Source organism: Neopelma chrysocephalum, unplaced genomic scaffold (assembly GCF_003984885.1).
Source record: "Neopelma chrysocephalum unplaced genomic scaffold, ASM398488v2 Primary Assembly neopelma1_100, whole genome shotgun sequence".
NCBI classification, from domain to species: domain Eukaryota; kingdom Metazoa; phylum Chordata; class Aves; order Passeriformes; family Pipridae; genus Neopelma; species Neopelma chrysocephalum.
The window spans coordinates 4,426,329-4,445,583 of NW_020897763.1; the positions used below are offsets into that span (position 1 = coordinate 4,426,329).

Below are 19,255 nucleotides of genomic sequence, written 5' to 3' on the forward strand. Positions count from 1 at the left end.
CCTTCTTGGGCATGGAGAGGATGGGGAGAACAAGGGGTGCACATTATAAATATAAAATCTGCTACAAAGAGAAGACATATATTGTACATCTTTGACCCATATACACAAGAACACAATATACACAGAACACCCCGGAGGAGTGGGAGCTTTGTAAGGAGCTTTTGGGAGATATTGCTCCCCTACCAGCCCCGCCCTGCACCTCCCCCACACACTGGAGGGGGCTGTACTCACAGAACATCAGTCACCAAAAGTTCCATCAAGCTGGCACACATAATTCGAACTGTATGTGGATGGAGTGCTCATCGGCCCTGTCATGCCTGCCCCGCTGCCCTGGGGGAGAGGTAGGTGAAGAGGATGGAGAGAAGGAGGGAGGGCAGGCACGAGGGACTCTCTTGTGAACCCACAAAGTGCTTGGGGTCTCTGGACCCTCGGAGCGAAGGTAGGCCCTGAGAGAAACTTCTTGCCCTGCCACCCTCGTGGGGAAGGATTTTCCGGCCAGGCAGGTCTCTGATAAGGCATTTTCGTCTGGGAGATGGCGCAGTGTCAGAAGAGAGAAAGGAGCAGATGGGGTGGTGCACGTGGTGCAGGTTAACGTGAGGCAGACAAGCCCAGGGCAGGGAGTGGAGAGGACAGAAAGGCTTCATCTTCAGCTCTGGTTTATCTGTAAACCTTCCCTCCATGGTCTCCCCCAGCCCCTTAAAGCCTCCCTTCCTGGCTTGAGCCTCCAGCACGGTATAAAATACTGACAGTCGTCAAAATGGCACATCCAGGCGCATGGAGTGGCAGACAGGCACACGTTAAGAGTTAAGAGTTGATGTGAGCTCTGTACAGCAAGGATCAGCTCCCAGCTGGAGTGTCCAAGGACTTGGGATGACAAAAATGCCACAGTGATCAGATCGGGCCAGGACGACGGAGCGGGCATGGGAGAGAGGAGTGAGTCAAGTCTGGGCACCTATCGGCGGTAATGATTGGGGGCATCTGCAAACATGTACTTGAGTCTGTAGGCTTCAGCGAGCAGGAGTCCAATTTCTTCGTTACCCCAGTGTATTGTGGGCAGGTTTTGTAACAACATCAGAAGGCCCTGAAAGAAGGGAAGATGCTTAGTTTGGAGCAGTTGAAGGCAGAGTACAGATCCAGAGCAGGCTTGGGGGCGGAATGACCATAGGCAGCAGCTCTGGTCACCACACTCACAGGTCTGAAAGGCTCAGAGACAGCATTAAGATGTGCTTGTGTCTAGATCTGAATCAGTGAAGCACCTCAGATGCCTCCAAGCCCCTTCAGATAAAGGGTGCTATTATAGGCTTACAGCTGGACACAGGAAAGCAATCACTTACCGTGATCAGAGCTCAGGTGAGGGGAAGAGCTGGTATGTCATGTTTGAACTGTCCAACAGCTCAGTTCTCTGTCCTTACCACTAAGGCTCAAAAGTTACTTTTAGGGAAAGCTCCTGAGACCAGATGATCTTGGAGCCTGCTCTGAGATGACAGCTGACTGTCCACATTGGGCTCCCAATTAGAGCAATTCCCTCCCCTTTACCCCCATGGAATTATCCTCAACCTCAGTGTCTTACTTGGAAGTCTTCCTCATCTAGGATCTCCTTCCTCCACTTGATCAAGAAGGCAGCGCAGACATACAGGTGGAAATGTGAGAATCCTTCTGGCTCCGACTGTGGAGAGCAAAACTCTGGGTCAGCTCCTCCAGCTCATCTGGAGAACGACTTCCCTGGATAATGTCCTACTGGGTCACCCATCACCCAACTGACTATAATTGTCCTGGGGCCACACTGCTTTGTTTCCCTCATCTCCCCAGCTGGTGCTAGAAGACCTCTGTCCTCTCGTGTACAGGGAATCGGCCCCACAGTGACATGCCCAGCAGGGAAGTCAGTGGAAACCTGTGTACCTGGTAGGTGTCCCAGAGGCGGATGGTACAGCGAAGAGGCAGCTCCCTCATAAGCAGGTTGTTCATCCAGCGAAAGGCAAACTGCAGGTATTCGACCTCGTACTTCCTAAAGTGATTATGTACCTGCTCTGAAACAGCACATTTCACTTACACACCTGGGGACCACAGTGCCCCAGGTCCTGCACACTGCTACGAACACACTGGTTTTCACCCACTTCCAGGCTGAGACCTTTTTCTCCCAAACTCCTCCACTCCTCACCCTGTGCTACCCAGCCAGCAAATCCTGTCACCAGGAAGCTTCTGGTTGACCCCAGCCTCCTATGCTTCCATACATGTTGTAGGCAACTGTCTACCCCTGCCCTACTTACAAAGAGAGTACTACTTAAAAAGAAGGCCTCCTGCTGTTATGACAAAAGAGCCAACATGATCAGGTTCCCGTGTCACCTACCATCAATCCGGCTGACTAGCTCCTCTAGAGCTTTGACTTTCTTCTGGATCCCCGGCTGTGCAAAGGTGTAGTTGTCCTGTGGGGAGAGGCCACAAGTCAGAAGCAGCAGCTTTAACAACAGCTAGAAACGATCAGAACCAGATCACCAGTTTGACAGGGAGATGAGACTGTCATGAGCCAAGGAGACATGGCTCTTGAGCACCAGGATCACCTGCCTGCTGTGAAGTCCCTAGTCAGGACAGTGCCATCAGCACCCATCTCCCTAGGATTTTACTAACGGATTTAGCTTGGTGAAGTAGCAAAATCTCCCTAATGCTGGAATGTGCAGAACGCTCACCCAGACAGGGAGAAAAGACAACCACACTGCTACCCCAGCAAGGGAAGAGAAATCTCTATGGCCCCAGAGGCTCACCTGTATCCCATCCAGCAGCTTGCTCATGCACCAAAAGCTATCAGCTTCGATACTCCGTAAAACATCCTGCGACAGGTTTGTCACATCAAAGTTTTCCACATCCTCCTCTGCAAAACAGAGAGCGAAGAGCATCAGGAAGATGGGGGACACCAGGCAGCACGTGGGACAAACAGAGGGGCTTTATCAAGCCAAAGCATTGCAAGAGGACTACAACACTCTGTGCATGTGAGAGGTGTGCTTGGCACTGATTGCAGTACCCATGCACTGACCTACTTCTCCAACTCAGGTGAAAGGCTGAAGAATCCCAAAAGACTTGTCAGCCATGACCTGAACTCAGCCCAGCTCCCCAGGGAACTGTGGGAGGGATCCCACAGCACTGCCGTTTTTGTCATCCCTTCTGGAGTGAGGGCTGTGCATGGACAAAGCTCTGGCATATTGGAACCCCTCAAGCCAGAGTGCATCTGCCCTGAGTGACAGCAGGTCTCTGCCAGCTGGTAGCACCACAGGGAGAATTGGGAGAGTTGAAACCTTCACCGCAGCCAGAAACTAGGGAAGGAAACATTGTCCTTGGCTTGAGGCAGCACCAGGGAGCTCAGTTCCCGTTCTCAGTCAGATTCATCAGCATTAGCTCAGGATTAAGCACAAAAGAGGCACCTAAAAAGTGGCTGCCAACTTTGAGGACTCATGAGGAAGAACTGCCAAAGCTTCAGAAACCTCTACAGGAGAGCAGGACTATCGGGCACAGGTGCGAGAACCCAAAAGCATGCAAACTTCTCCCTGGACAGCAAAAAGACCCCGAGTTAAATCCAGCACAGAGCCTGACAACTGGGCCACATGGCAGAGAGATGGCTCAACTTTGTGGAGTTTCTCCTCCTTAAGCCTGGCTGACACAGAGTTCTCACAGAGTGCAAAAGGCTGCCCTTGCTTTTAAATAGGCTTATGAACCCCCAGGAAGGGTAAGGGAGAGATGCCTCGAGGATGGAATGACAGCAATGCTGGCTGAATTTGGAGCAGAGATCACCTGTTCCAAGCCTGGTGGAAACAGGCATGGGAAGACAGTGGAACACAGGTGGGGAGACAGTCAGGAGACACAGGTCTGTCCCTCTTGGCTTGGCTTACCCAGCAGCTCCCTCCCTTTTCTCCTTGGGAAGAAAGCACCCATCATGTTTCTGTCATGCTGGTAAATCAGATCAACAAATGCCAGGGCTAAACTGGCCCATTTCCAAACTCAGAGGCTCAAAAATACCAGCAAGCACCTTTGATGTTCCTTGGAAAAGAGCGAGAGAGGGAGAAGATGGGGCTCCAGGCTGGAGCCAGGCCACCCTCTTGACTCAGACACACTGCAGGGCAGCTGTCACAGGCTGGCACAGCTGTGAAAACCAACACTAAGAGATCCTGCCCGAAGGAGGAAGGGAAGTGCAGAGCCAGTGACTCCAACACTGCTCCCACCTCTGCTTCTCCTCCAGGGCAGAGCTCAGCTCTGAAGCAAAGCTCAGCTCGAGAGCAAACTGCCACCAGGAGCTTTAGGGACAAACAAGAGCTTAACCCTACTGCAGAAAGAGCAGTGAAGCTGTTTTCCAGCTGCACATCATCATCATCTGACACTATCACTCTTCTGCTGACTTCTCTATAGCCACTCTCAAATGATTCAGGTAATAAGAAAGGCAGGCAAAAAATCTGTTTAATATCCATCTCCTTCCCTAGCTAACTTTCTCCCACAGAGGAAGGTGAGTGGGCAGGCAAAGGAGCAGGACAGGGTACATGTGTATGGCCAGGACTAGTGGGAGAGGAAGGCTCAGCCATGTGGGAATGACCCCTGTGCTGAAGACTTCCCCTTGCAGCTCAGGCACGAGGACCATGATGGAGAAAGGGATGTGCCCAGGTGATGGTGAACACCCTCCTGCTTGCACGAGTATGGGGTCAAGAGGAGCAACTCTGCCAACACCCCAGTGTCAAAGCAAAACAGTGGCAGGAGATCCTCAGCATGAGCCAACACACATTGCAAGAAGCTTTGAACAAAACCCCAGGTCTCTGGAGTGTGGCTCAGCACAAACATCTGCTTAGCAGCATCACTAAAGAGGCCTCATGGAAGATATAATATATAATCAATATATGGCTCTGACAGGGACTGAGAGGAAGCCAGTGGCATGGTGACAGCTGCTTGAAGCAGTGCCACAGGGAGCCCGAGGGAAACAAGGGCTCAGGGAAAGCAAAGTTTCTGTGAGTGATGTTTCAAAAGGGTCTATGGAGGACACAGGAGAAGGGACAGATCAGAGAAGCCAGGGCTCCAGCCATCCACATCTCTCCTTTCTGTAGGAAAGCTTTAATGACTCCCCCTATTCTGGCAGCTGGGGCTCAGGGCAGGACTAGACAGCTGGAGGACAGTTAAACCCAGTCTTAGCTCACAGCTGTGCATAGCAGTGGGCAGGTCTCCACTGGTGCAGTGAGCCTCCGGTCCAGGACAAAATTGGTTAGAAAATGCTGATGTCAGAGCCTGGGCTGGGTGAGTCACAGTGTAACTACTGACACAAAGCTCCCCCTTCCCTTCAGCCAAGTTTCTGCTCCTGCTTACAGGGAAACAGTGTCTTAATTTAACTGTGATTAGGATTTAGTAACAAAGCCAGTTAGAAGTGAATGACATCAATACTTTCCACGGCACTGCTTCCGTCTACAGACCTGGTATGACACCAAACAGGTCCCAAAGCTGGGACAACCTTATGCAAGGCCTTGAATCAGGAATGGAATCAGGAATGAATCGAGATGGGCAGAGAACACTGGGATAAGGTGCAAGGGCCAGCACTGACACTACCTGGGGATGCTGAACTCATTTCTGAGCTCTGTCACTGCTGTTTTAAATGCAAGCCCTAAGAGCCAGGAGTGACTTAGTGCAGCAGGAAGTGCTGCAGGACCTGAGCTAGGAGGCAGTTTTAACAGGACTGAGAGCTCTGTATCCCTATACTTGCAGGGCCCTCTCTGATCACCCGGAAGCAGAGGCACATGGTTTCCTCCCGGAGGTGCCAAGGTGTCATTCCTGCCCCAATTCCTCGGATGCCAGACTGCCTCTCTATATCCCCATCGCTGAGGCTCTGCCTTCCCAGCAGCACTAGCAGCCTGTGCCCATCCAGGGGGCAGCAACGATAGGCTCAGTAGCTCCTACAGCCTCAACACCTCCCTCAAGCTCTTCCTCACCAGCATCTTCCTGGCAGCACCAGCTGACAATAAGCAGTGGTCAGCAATCTGCAGCAGAAGGCATCAATCAGCCAGTAGAAGGAATCACTCCAGCTATGGATTGGTCAGTGGCAGGGGCCCAAAATACCCACGCTTGCTGCCAAGTAGCTGAGGCAGTTGTGTTCATGCAGGAGGCAGATAGAGCATCGCAGGAGAAGATGAGCCAGCTTGCCAGCTGAGGGAAAGGGGAAAAGGGAAAACACAGCAGTTAAATCTATCCCACCTGCCAAGGGCTCACAGCAGTCTGCCCAGCACCTGGAAGGAGCATGAGTTCTGGATGCAGATTGGGTGAGTTAAAGTACAGGAAAAGCAACTGGTCCCAACTGGCACTGCAGAAGGGGCCAGGGGAATTCAGACACGAGGACTGGAAAACTCTGGGGAAGAGCTGCTTCTCCCTGCCTCAGGGTAGTTAGTATTTTCTGAAGCTGGTCAAAGGGGCACATACACTGGATTCAAGGCACTGCTCAGAAAGAGGGAAGCAGTATCAACGGGACCCCTTCAGTCAGGCTAGGGAGATGTAAGTTAACAGCAGAGTCATCCAGTTCCCAAAGCATCCAGGGCAGCTAGGATAAATAGCTTCCTGTGAATGTTTTTCAGTCATTGGTCTGTTTATCTCCTTCAGGACCTGGAGAGGCATGCACTCTTCCTCCTCACACCTTCTGTGGTGATGACGGAAGGGCATCAAGTCAAAGACGCAGCAGTATGGCCAGCCAAACTGCTCTAACTGCTACCCCAAGCAAGCTGTGTTTAATCCCTCTGCACACAAGAGCCTGGGAGTTTGTTGGGTAACTGCTCGTGCAGTCGGCCAACTGTTGGTTCATTGCTCGTGTCAACTTCAAAGACAGGAAGGTGCCAAATTGTTTCCTGACAGTGATCAATAAGCTACAAACCATTCTCTACCCAAACAACCCACCTTTTCCCAATGGACACGTTCCAGCCCTTAGAAACTTAGGAAAAAAACCTCTGCACATCCCACTGACGGGTGTTTTAGGCCCTGGTCTAGTAACATATATAATGGAAACATTAACAACCAGACACATTAATCAGCTGATGAGCACCAAGGAGAGATTTTAATTGATGTGTAGAAAAGATGATTTGTTGTCTGCAAATGCGATGCCTGCCCACAGCATGGGATGATAAGTCAGAAGTCTACAGTGACCTTGGCAATGGGGACTAGCCTGTCAGCAGAGCTGAAATCACTTCATGAGAAGCTACACAGCCAGACTAGGGAGCAGGTAGCCACCAAGACAGCTTGTGACCTAAGGGCTGGTTTTTAAATCACAGGCTCTAGGGACATAAGGGGGATGCACGATGTTGCTTGGCCAAATTCTATTCAACGGGTCTCACGCAGAGGATTTTCCCCAAAACAAGTTTCAGAGATAGCTGGAAAAAGGAAGGTCACATCCACAGAGGAAGCTTCAATCAGGGGTGAAAACAGCCTTGGAAGATGGTGAGAAGCATGACCCCAGCAAAGAGATGGACAGGGCCAATGCAGCATGAACTCTGATGCCACATGCAGAGAGAGTTAAGCCATGACAACCAACATGGAACAGGAATGCAAGAAGTCACACCAGGTACCCACAGGCAGCTCTGATGCTTCAGACCAGTTCCCTTCTCACATAGGTAACTCACTGTGCACAGCTCTACTGCTAACCCAATAAATCAATCCTGAGCCTCCGTGAGGACTATGTGCCATCGATGCTGCTCAAGCAATAAGGCGCAGGAGAGGCCACTCAAAGAGAACCCGTTCAGACCTGAAATGCTCTTGACCTCCCACAAAAGGGAATTCACTCCAGCTGGTAGCATTTTGTGCCTTCTCCTTCAGGCTGTGAGGAGCAACAGCATTTCCTAAGGATCGGTCCTGAGCACACTGACTATCGCAGTGGAAAGTAAGGTGGCTTACCTCTTCACAATACCCTCAGAAGAGGCAGATCAGTACTAGTTGACAAAGCCTTAGCTTGATAGTGGAAGGCTTTCACCAACTTTAACATGTTTTGGATCAAACCTTAAAAATATTTGTTCAATGGGATTTCTGTCACTAATACAGTCCTATACATTCCTATTTCCTTCTATTTACAGTGAAAACTAAGAGCCTTTGAACACAGGGATTACGACATCCCAGCATTAACATCAACTCCAAAACACAGCTAGAGACGGAGAAAGAACAAAAACGCTATGGGTGGAAAGGACTTGATCTCCATCTAAAAGCCACAGGCTGACAAGAAATCCAAAAGCAGCAGGAAGAAGTCAGTTCGCTTTCTGAAACTCTCAGCTTTAGAAACACACCTGTACTAGCAGCAAGGGACAGGAATCCTTACTTAAATAGCTTATTTTACGTTCTCAGCAGGGTCTCTTTATACTTCACTCATTCCTCCTAGAGCAAGAACTGTCTCCATGTCCAAGCTTTGAGAGCAAGACCCTCCTGCAACTCTGTATACCAGGGCTTTGCCTAAACTCCCTCAGTGCCTTAAAAGACCCCATTCTCCTCCAAACTGTAATGTTGTTAAGTACATTCAAATGCAAACCACTTTTAGCACTTTAACTTCTGTGGGGCTCAGCAAGATTATCAAACTGAAGCCAATTCAACCAGAAAGCAGAGATACAGTAAGAGGTCAAGATGCATCTCCAACCTGGCACAGGCGCTCTGAAGGAAGAACGCATCACCCCCTCCTCCTGCAAGACAAGTTTTCCTCATGCCAGCATTTCACACCATTTCAAACACTATCGTCAGGAGTGCTTCAAGCAGCAAATGTAACTTACCAACATGCTCAGAGAGGAACACAACAAAGAACGGAGTGACCAGGTCATTGATTCCCTGTACATAGCCGCTGGCTGGGTGTCGAATGGCCCAGATAAACAGGATTCTTTCAAAAATCTAGGGAAGAATGAGGGAAAGCATGTACCTGCATTAGCCATGCACAAAGCAAAGGCAGAAAAGCATAACTGCTAAGCTCAGGTAGTGGAGACCATGCACTGACAGGCTTTTCTGTAGCAATACAAGTAACGTAAAAAGCATAAAAGTCCTAGGAGGGACTCCTGTATGATCCACAGATCCCCCACATATTCCAGCCCACTCTCAGAGAACAGGACAGTCCAGTCGAGACTCCTCATCAAAGCCTCTGCCTGAGGAAAAGCAGACTCAACTTTTCAAGAACCAGATAGCTTAATATCCACAAGACAAGGCTGCCTCTTATCAGAGCAGCATGCTTTGCTGAACATCAGGTGGAAAGCTAAAGTATTAGCACAGTACTCCCAGCAAAACATCACAGATTGGGATAGTTCCCAAAGAGCAGTCTCCCCCACAACAACCAACATGCTATTCCCAAATTGCCCCATCCTCCTGGACACCGTGCTCTGACATATCACATACGCACACTGGGCTTGTTTCCAAAGAGGACAGGTGTCTGCACCTCTTGGCCATCTCTCAAACCTGTCCCCGGCCGGGTTGCTCACATACCACTTTGCACAAAAAACGTTTCGAAGTAAAACAGAACTATCTCCTCTTCGGGTTCAAATGCCTCCAATTTGTCTCAAAACAAAAGCTTCAGGTCTTTTACCAACTCTTGGCTACATCTTGCCACAGAAGAGATGATGTCATAACCCTTGAGCTCCAAGTCTTTCAGAAATATGAGACAAGACCAGACAGTTTCAGCAGGTACTTGCATCAGGAGCTGTGACCCAGGGAAATTTCCCCACAAAGCTAACTCACTAGTAGAAATGCTTGTCTAACTCCACACACATGCCCCACAGCAAATGTGGAGCAGGAGCTTCACTTCCCCTTACCTCCTGGACGAGTGGTTGCTGGAAGAGGGGAATGAGTGGGTTGGTCCTTGGAATGTCAATGTGGATCTGGAAAAGAGGGTGGGTTACATACACCAACTGTGCTTTCTGGGGCCACAGTAACTCATCACAGGTTAAAGCGCCTCAGCGTCCAACCAAGCAAGAGCTGCACTTGCTGAGAAGCACAGTGAGGGCTACAGATGACAGCTGTACTGAGAAAATCATCTACACTTTTATCTCCAGTCTCCTATGCTCAGGTGCAGGCGGGTGGCCAGAGCTGGGAAAGAGTTGGGGTCTGAAATTTATTATTAGATCATTTTAGGGAAAGCTTAAATTAACAAGGACAGAAACACGGTGCTTTTTCCCCAAGGAGAAGACTCCTATGAGCTACAGCTAGAGAGAGTTCTAGCATGACCCTGACCACATGGACAAGCAGTGGCAACAGAGAAGAAAGGGATATAACCAAGGCAGAAAGACGGGCAGCTGGCAGAGGATTCATACCTGTCGGTAGGTGTCTTGATGGTGCTCCTCATTCCGGGAATCGTAATACTGCTGAATGAAGCCAAAGTACTCCTCCCGCTTGCGCTGCAAAGTCAACTTTCGACGCTCCGAGTTTGCAGGAAGATAGCCCTGCATCAGGAAAACCCATATCAGGGCAGACCCTCTTCCTGACCACAAACCATCCCTTGAAATCCTGCCAGTCAGCTGTGCACTCAGAAATATCAGGCACACAAACTCAGGAGCTGGGGAAAGAGCTTTCATGGCATTTGGCTTTCTGAGCCCGATGTCTTCACGGATCTTGGAGGAACCCAACTTCATTGGATTCACTTTCCCTCATGAGAGTGAACTGCATATTTCCCCGCACCAGTCTGGGCTTTGAGCTCAAAGAAGATGTAGCAATAACACTCCCCAATCAAAAAAACCCTAGAGCTCGCCTGTAGACCAGGCACAGATAAAACACGAGCAAAGCTGGTTATGGGACACATGAAGGTCTAGGAGCAGGTCTCTGGCTCAGCACAATCCCCCCAGACTCCTGTGTCAGAGCTCCAAGTACTTACTGAGAGGAGACGCCATGTCACAGGCCGGACCTCTCTAGGTACACCAGGCCAGCTGCATTTTCTCAGTTCATCTGCAAACGGACAGTGGTGGCAATGGATTAGATCCTAGGCACGTCCAGGCACCACTGTACCTAGAAGGAGAGGAAAGCCCAGTCTGCTCCTGCAGGCTCTGGAGACACTGACCCACCAGGAAGGCTCCCACACTAGCAATGACTGGGCATGTGGTTCTGCTGCAAGGGGAGTAGAGGTGATTTCAGCTTAGCTCGGGCACAGAACTGGTAGCTGCAGGGGCCCCAGTGGGCCAGAACCTCAGTTCTTGTGCAGAGTCCAACAGCCCCCAGTGATCCCAACCATCATATACAAGATGGAGAATGATAAGCAACACAGAGGAAGTGGCTGGAGCACATTATCATCTGCCAACAGAGTGATTTGTGCAACCATTCCACTTGGTGCAACTGCAGGTAGTCATTTTTTCCACTCTGAAGCAGACCCAATTACAACTTGATAGAGGCAGCAGGCCCCCTCTGCCTTCCCCTTCCCACCCAGAGGCACCCTCATTTTGCCACGCTTACCCAGGTCTGTGTTGTGACTGGAAAGGAGCTGTCGAAACTTCTCCAGCCGCGTTTTCTCCCTCACAGTCATGGGGGGAGCACCAGAAGCATTTTGGTCAGAGATTCGGGCAACAAGTGGAATGACAGGTCGAAGGGGAAGGGACTGCTGCTTCTGAAGGGGGGTCCGCACACAGGCCTCCTCTGCAAGGACCAGATGCTGCACTGAGGTGATTGGAAGGAGATTGCACCTCTCCAACCCTTCCTCACTCTTCTAGCCACTCTTAGAGACCTGCTACTGCAGATTTCACCCCTCTCTTCCCCAGCACCAGTAAACAGCATCATTGGCCCACTCCAACGGATTGGCTGGTTCACAGGCATCTGCTGCAGCTCTTCCATCGCTTCCCCCCATTTCTCCTTCCCTTTCTTCCTCCTGCATCCAGACACCCGGCTGCAAGCAGATCAGACTTCCCTCTGCACATGGGAAACCATGGGCAGGACACAGGTGACAAGGCAGAAGCAGCTGTGGGAATTCCAGAACTGACCATCAGATCTGCTCTGCTCTCCACTGATCTAAATAGCAACAAAGCTAATTGCTAGTGCAGAAAGAGGAGGCAATGGGCTGCCAGCGCCACCTTCTGGGTTACTTTCACTGCACAGGCAGACAAGGCAGAGTGAGCAGGGGCTGATGCTGCCCAATTCCCTGCCCAAGCTGTATCGACCTGGTGTCGACAGGACCTCATCCAGATCTTTACTAAGAGTAGCACACTCTAGGCCACAAAGGAAGCAGACAGTGAGCAAGCCCAAGCAAGAACTTAACAGATCTCCAAACTCCCTTAGCACCCAGAACATGGGATGTTCTTGGACAGATATGCCTGTAGCAGGATACTGAGCAGCAGAGGACACTGAAGCATTTAAGACTAGGCCGCTAAAATGCTTGGAGTACAGGATACTAGAAGGAAGAAAAAGCCTCTGTTATGCTTACAGGCTGTGTCACAGCCTCTTGCCCATACCCTGTGAGTAGCAATAAGCAGTTCAGTTCAGTGGTCAAGTACGAGAGCACTAGAGCAGGAGGCTGCCCCTGAAGACGGCTCTTACCAGAAGTCCTGGAGAGCTGGGCCTCACTGCTGGACTTGATGACCTTGCAGTTGGTGGGCATGTCACCGAGAGTAGACTGGGCCCGCTCGGGTTTCACCCGCAGCTTGCTGTGGTTCTCTAAAACCTGGGCTGCTGTGGCCTTGGCCACTTTAGAGTTCAGAGTTTGCAAAGAGGAAGAGGAGGAAGAGAAGTCTTCATCTTCGTCATCGCCGATGTCCCAGGCGTCGCTGGTACTGCGGGCAAACTCATGAAAGCTGGAGGCCTTCTTGCTTTTCACAGGCAATGCGCCAGCCTTGGAGCGGTCCTTGATGAAGCTGCGAGCCAGAGAGGAATAGTATCAGAGCCATGCTGTTACATGAGTCCATTTTGTCTCCTTTCCCCACATCCTGGCTCCAATCAGCCAATCCCTTTATCCAATTTCCCTGTTCCTCCTCCCAGACCCAAGGAATATATTAAGTCTGTCTGGGCTGCCCACTGGAGGCAGAGCTTGAGCTGCTCTGACAGCAGTCACAGAGGCCACAGTGGCAGCAGACAGCTGGAGAGAAGCCAGGCTTCCCGGCTCAAAAGGGCAAATACAATTCCTCCAGCTTTGCCTTCCCCCACCCTACAGAAAACAGGTACATTACCACCCAAAAAAAGTCTTGCAACCTGGAGAGGCATGTCAGAGGTTAGACAGAGCAGGTCTGCTCCCGTGGACGGTCCCAATACAGCTGTGATCGTTCCCAGCAGCCAGATCAGCCTGGTTCTTTCCTCAGGCGCAGAAGGAACCTTTGCATTTACTTTTAAGCTACAAGAGTCAAAGTCCACCACCCGAAGCAGGGAACTTTCACCACTACACAGCACGAGATGGGGATAAGGAGCCAGTTCAGATCAGTTCTGCCTTTTCCTGCCAATAACGGTGCTGCGGTTCTCCAGTCTTGTAGCTGCTGGGCAGCTTTACCTCCCTTTCTTTTAATTCTTCCAGCTCCAAAGAGCAGCAGAAGAATCAGACACCACTGCTAAAAAAAAAAAAAAAGTCTGTCTCCTTTGATGGGGCTGTTACTGTACAGATTTCTGGCCATAAAGGGCACAGCAAATAAGCTTTCCGTGCAAGCTTTCATAGCACTCAAGACAGCACAGCACCCCACTGCTGTCCCTCTTTGCTGCAATATCACAATGCCAGGGATGCTAGAGACCTCCACCTACTGCAGAACTGAGCCAAAAACCTGCAAAGCCTTGTGGCCTGCATCTTCAGGAGATAAACACTTACTTTTTGGTGAGCCGGGAATCCAGGGGAGGATGCTGTGCTCCATAGACAGGTTGAATGCTGCAGGAAGGGGAAAGAAAAAAAAAAAAACCAAGACACTACAAAAAGAGGTCCCACGAATAATCTCAGCTTAGGCTGGGGTCACAATTCTTGTCTGCTCTCAGGAGCTGAATATAAGACCAAAAGTAACTTCAAAAACCTTCTAACTTAAAAGCCTTAGATCCAAAGTGCCACGTTCAGATGAAGATGCTGTTCTTAGCAGCAGCAAAGAGAAGCCTTGTTTAAACTCTGAGGCCCTTTCCAGCCTGAACTGGGATTTTAGATCTGCTCTTTTCTGCACCATCGATTTACTCCAAGTGATCACGTGTCTCAGTCTCCCTGCTGACGTTCACTCTCTTTTCCATCAAGGGGACTTCCAGTTTTGGGAATTTACCTTTCCAAGGCCTGTGGGACAGGGAAGGACAGTGACACTGGGGATCCTCCACAAATACACTTGAGGGTTTGAACCCCATGCTGGCTCTCAGGATCATAGCCTACGCTACGGCATTGGAATGTCTGGTACAGTATGTGGTTTGACTCGGGTCCAAATCCCAGCTTAATCAACTACTTCCTATGTGGCCTGAAATGAGTCACCACAACTCAGTTCCTTGGCTCCCCATTCTGCAGAGTGGGACTAATGGAACAGGAGCCTGAGGGCTCCACACACTGCATGGGGAACATCACCTCAGAGAGGAGCTACTAGACAAGTGCTAATCACTGGTTTTACAGACTCTGGATGTGAGACAGGGATTCTGAGTTATTACCTCCATTTGGGCAACTATTCACAGCCACCTCACCCCGGAAAACCATCTCTGAAAAACAAGTCCTCCCCATCCTCTGGTACGCAGCGTAGTCCCACGACCCACGGCAAAGACAAAGGCCCATTCTGAGCTGGCACACAAGAAACAAGCTCCTCGTGGGTCAATAGAGCTGGTCTGGTTTCTAGGAGCTGCAGATGGTGCCTGGCAGTAAAACGAGCAGAGCCCTGCCGTGTAGGAGAGGGATGGCAGCCTGGTACAGCTGGAAAGCACGCTGGGAACCAGATGATGAGGAGGAGGCAGAAGCAACAGGTCCAGCTGGCATGGAAGAGATGCAGAGATCCAGGGCAGGGACTGGAAACAACCACAGCATAGAGAGATCCTGGTAGAGCAGCCCAGCAAGGAGTGGGCTCACCACTGCAGCACCTGTCCCTCGTGGTTGGAAGTGCTGAAAAGGCTCACTGTGTTTACCCACCAACAGGGTGGTAGGATAGAGTGTGATGACTAATGAGCATCCGGAAGTCAGCACAGCTATTAAGCAGAGGCACCTCCACAGATGGCCACAGCAAGCAGATAATCAGGAGTAAGAAAAACAACCCCTCCAGATCAGCATTGTTTCCCAATGACTTGTGGCAGCTCCTTGCAGAAAAGGAGCCAGCAGAGCCTTTCCCATAACCAGTACCAAACTCGCACTGTCTCGCGATAGCCAGGACACCGCTGCTCTTCTCTGTGCTGAGACTCACAGGCTGCCAATGGGCAACTGCTTTGATTTGCCTGCAAAGGCCTGAACTTCACAAGACCAATGAATGATGCACGTTAGAGAGAGAGAGGAGGGGATGTGACAGCCAGTGCTGGGTGAGGACACTCTTTCCTGGGGTTCCGAAGCAATCGGCCAATGGCTAATATAATGGCAGAGGGTCCCACCTCCCAAACAGCTTTTTAAAGACTCAGAGCCCAGACACTCCCAAACAAAGAATCTCGTGCTGATCTAAGCTGACACTGTGCTCCCAGACTGACTGGACTCCTCCGTTCAGTCTCAGTTTAAGTTCTTTGGGACAGGCTTTTTGTCACCTGAATGTTCAGCATCTGGTACAATGGGTGACTAACGGTGTACGGTACAATGGCTGTGCTACCTGTGTTATACTGCTCACGAGATCATCACAGGGTGTGGGTTATTGACACTGCAACAGAAAGCATATCCATGAAACTTCAGTGCCCCTTTGGACACAGAACATATTTACTTCTAGCAGACTGTTTCTCCCCTTTTAGAACAGCATTTAAATAGCCCCAACAAGACACTGGCTGCCCATTTCCCCAAAGAGCAGGAAATAAACACCACATCACAGACAACAACACATTAGACCACCCTGCCAAAGCATCCTCAGGAAATTACTGGGGAGGGAATTTCCAATGCAAAAACCATAGGATAGCATTGGAAAGACAAAACAATATTTACCAGTTCTGCCACCCTAAATTCAGAGGGACCAAAAGCACCAAATAAAAGCGAATACAACTGAGTGACCAAATGCACAAAGTGTCATGGAAAAGGAAGCTAACACAGCGTCCAAATCTCTACAGAGCCTTCTTTTGCCAGATTGTCAGGGTAAAGAAAGGAGAGAGCCAAGAATCTGTACGAGAAGATCTCTCAAAGCTCAGACAAAAAAGAAGAAAGGAAGCTTCCTGTCCAACGACTATGGACACAGCACATCCCACCTCCACCTTTTGCGGTCACGTTGCCCAAGACCTATTGGTAACTGTCCCTGGAAATAACCGGCACACAGGGTATTTAGAGACGGTAACATGGCTCCTGCACAGCCGGATATTTGCCAAGTAGGCAGTTAGGAGCAGGAGAGAACACTGCCAAAAACTCTATGATGTAGTGTACTGTCTAGGTAGGACTGGCTGCCTCCCAGACCGGTTCACCTGGTTTGAGCTTTCCAAGTCAAAGCTCAAAAGTCACCAAAGCAGAAGAGAGATGGTGTCCAAGACCACCAGCTGAGCGCACATCCGAGACCTTCAAATAAGAGACAGCAGCAATCAGGAGACAAAATAACCCAGGGAAAGCACAGCATTTTCCTCCCCCATGAGGAGCAGAGGAGGAACGCTGAGTGCTCCTTGCTTTCCCTTCGCTTGCTACAGACCCGGATTGTCCAGCCAACCTGAAGGAGTCAGCACACTGACAGAGAGATGAGTGAAAGCACATTAGAAATATTTAAGTAGTCTAGCAGGATTTAAAGCCAACTAAGCATTTTAGATTGTGTGTGTACCCTAGGAGGGAAGGGCAGGATTCACATAACGAAAACGAGAGCAAATGCGAAGAGCCCTCAGATGTGAAAAGCACCTGCGAGAACCTTCACAGAGAGGCAGACCCCCTCTCCCCATGGCAGTCTTGCTCCCAAGACATTATAGGGAGCATCTCCTTTATCACCACCAGCTTCTTCTTCCTAAATACCACTTGAATCAGACATTTCACTTGTTTCTCCCATCCCTGGGTGAGCGTGCATGCCTCGACAGGAACCAGGACATCACAGCCAGAGGAACTGAGGGGAGGTGCAAACAGAGAGCCCCTCTAAGTTCTCCATCTTGAGTAGAGATGGAGAAGAATTAACATCCTACATAAGGGAGGATAATGGGGGGGTTACCGGCGTTGGCAGGGGCACCCCTCTCGGACAGAGTTGCTGCTACTCAAAGTGATACCTCTAAGGACTTCAGGAAAGGATGAGCTTTCTTCGGTAGCTGTGGAAAGGAAGATGGTCCAGTCCTGGCTCTGAGGCCACCCCAAAGGGGCCTTCAAGGCCCTGATCCCTCCATTCTGTTTCTCATGGGGCAGAGGAAGCACACAGGGGTCCCCACAGCCCCCACACAGCCTGCCTTGTCCTACAGATGAGTGAGCAGTTCTGATCCTACCCTTGTCTCTTAAACGGTAAGCCTTCCTCCGTCAAACTTTCTCTGCCCCCGTTAGAGGGGGGAACCCTAGGTCCCCAGCCAGCTCCTCTGCCCTGCAGCCAGGATAGGTACGCCTGGTATCCCTCCAGCCTTGCAGGGAAGTACCGCAGGACCCTCAATCCCAAAGTCAGCGTGGGTGACAGCCCCTTCCCAAGGCAGAGGGACGGCTCCAGCTCCCCTTCCCGACATCCCCCAGCTGGGAGGGTGGGTGTTGCGGCCCGTGCACCCCTTCCCCGGGCTCACCTGCCCGGCAGCTTGGCGCTCCGCTTCCAGAACTGCCGGCCGCTCTCGGCCGCCATGGCGGAGGGAGGGGCGGGCCCGGCCGGCCGGCGCCAGCGAGCGCGGGAGCGAGCGACCCCCGGCCGGCCGGCCCCCGGCGCGGCGGGGCGCGGAGCGGAGCGGGGTGCGGAGCGAGCGGCGGCCCCCGCAGGCCGCCTCAGAGCCGCCCGCCCGCAGCTCCTGGCGCGGCCATCTTGACTCCGGGCGGGCAAAGCCCCGCCATTGGCCACTTCGGGCAAGGCACTGCAGATCGGCCAATCGCCAGCGGGCAAGGGAGTGACTGACGTGAGGGGGCGGGGCCTACTGCGCCGGAGGGGCGGGAGAGACCATCGAGCGGCGGAGGAGGGGGAGACCATCGTGGAATGACGCCTTGCTGGTTATCGCTGGACGTCGCTGTCCCTGCGCGCCATTCGAATGCACACGGGGGGGGGGCATTTTAGCTTCAGTGAAGTGGCTGCTTCAGTCTGAAACAGAAGCTGTTTCTATTCAGACTTTTTAATTAAAAAAAAAAAATTAAAAATTACTCCCAGAGAGTGAGCCATTTTCTTTTTTATTTATACTGTATATAGCCCATAATTAGTGCTCCAGATGGGAGTAAAGCCAGTCATTCATTCATGGCTAGGCTTCGCGAACGAAGATTTGGGAAGGGCACTACCCATGTTTGTTGCAAGCTCGTTGGTGGCTAAAAAGGCCAGTCATATTATTACTATTATTCTCCACCCCTCTTACTCCCATCTGGAGAGCTAAGTAATAATGAATAATGTGTAATTATGCAATTTGTCATTTAATTATGCAAATTACTGACCAAAATTTTTAACACCGCCACCCCCCTAAACAATACCAAACACCTGTAGGAGAAACGACTGCAAAAAATCCCAGAGAAGGTCGGATGGTGGTGGGGGGTGCAGCCAAGGTGGCGACGGGGGCGCACGCGCAGTCGTTAGCAAGACGCCGGCGATCATGTGATCACCAAGGGCGGCCAGGCGCGGGCCCGGCGACGCATGCGCAGTGGCTCTCGTGCCGCTGCAGCGCTCCCTGCTCAACTTAAGGGCCGGTTCCCGCGGCGCGACGGGGCTCGCGGTCTCCCGTCTCTCCCGGGGTGTGTGCGGGGGAAATAACATGAAGATTTTCGAGGCGAGAGCGCAGAAATTAGTGAGGGACGTTCTCCGGGGGGCACCGGAAGTAGAGAGCGACCGGACCGTTTTCGACGGCGCACCACCCAAGATGGCGCCCTCCATGACCGGAAGTCTTCCCTGCGAGGACGCACACAAAGAAAGATGGCGGCGCCCTTACCGGAAGTCCTCCAAGGCCGTACACAAAGATGGCGGCCCCGGCCCGGAAGTTCGCTGAGGCCACACCAAAGATGGCGCCGCCACGACCGGAAATTAGCTGAGGCCACACACAAGATGGCGGCGAGAGGCCCCCTCTCCTCAGAGAGGCGTCTATCCTGTTGCCTGACCTTCGCCCCGACCCGGACATCCGCCCCGCGCCCGCAGCGCCGTCTCGCCGCGCTGTT

The 19,255-nt window shown here is 51.3% G+C and overlaps 1 protein-coding gene across 1 annotated transcript; it reads right to left on the reverse strand.

Moving 5' to 3' along the window:
- Positions 1-57: 57 nt before the first annotated feature.
- On the reverse strand, positions 58-17,800 carry TBC1D22B (TBC1 domain family member 22B). The gene is made up of 13 exons (XM_027695019.1): positions 17,704-17,800; positions 13,721-13,777; positions 12,472-12,785; positions 11,398-11,577; positions 10,826-10,896; positions 10,269-10,397; positions 9,771-9,836; positions 8,748-8,862; positions 2,760-2,866; positions 2,348-2,423; positions 1,900-2,027; positions 1,571-1,666; positions 58-1,081 (listed from the first exon to the last, which is right to left on the reverse strand). Exons 1-13 carry the CDS (start codon positions 17,757-17,759, stop codon positions 953-955), a joined length of 1,524 nt encoding a protein of 507 aa, XP_027550820.1. The 5' UTR covers positions 17,760-17,800; the 3' UTR covers positions 58-952.
- Positions 17,801-19,255: the final 1,455 nt, after the last annotated feature.

Bases quoted from the DNA above. Each gene is read 5' to 3' on its own strand.
- TBC1D22B (XM_027695019.1), bottom strand. From the start codon at position 17,759: ATGGCGGCCGAGAGCGGCCGGCAGTTCTGGAAGCGGAGCGCCAAGCTG. The intron at 9,837-10,268 runs GTATGAATCCTC...CCTCTTTTCCAG, and splicing joins ATCAAGACACCTACCGACAG to ATCCACATTGACATTCCAAG. The intron at 2,028-2,347 runs GTAGGTGACACG...GTGCTGTTTCAG, and splicing joins GCTAGTCAGCCGGATTGATG to AGCAGGTACATAATCACTTT.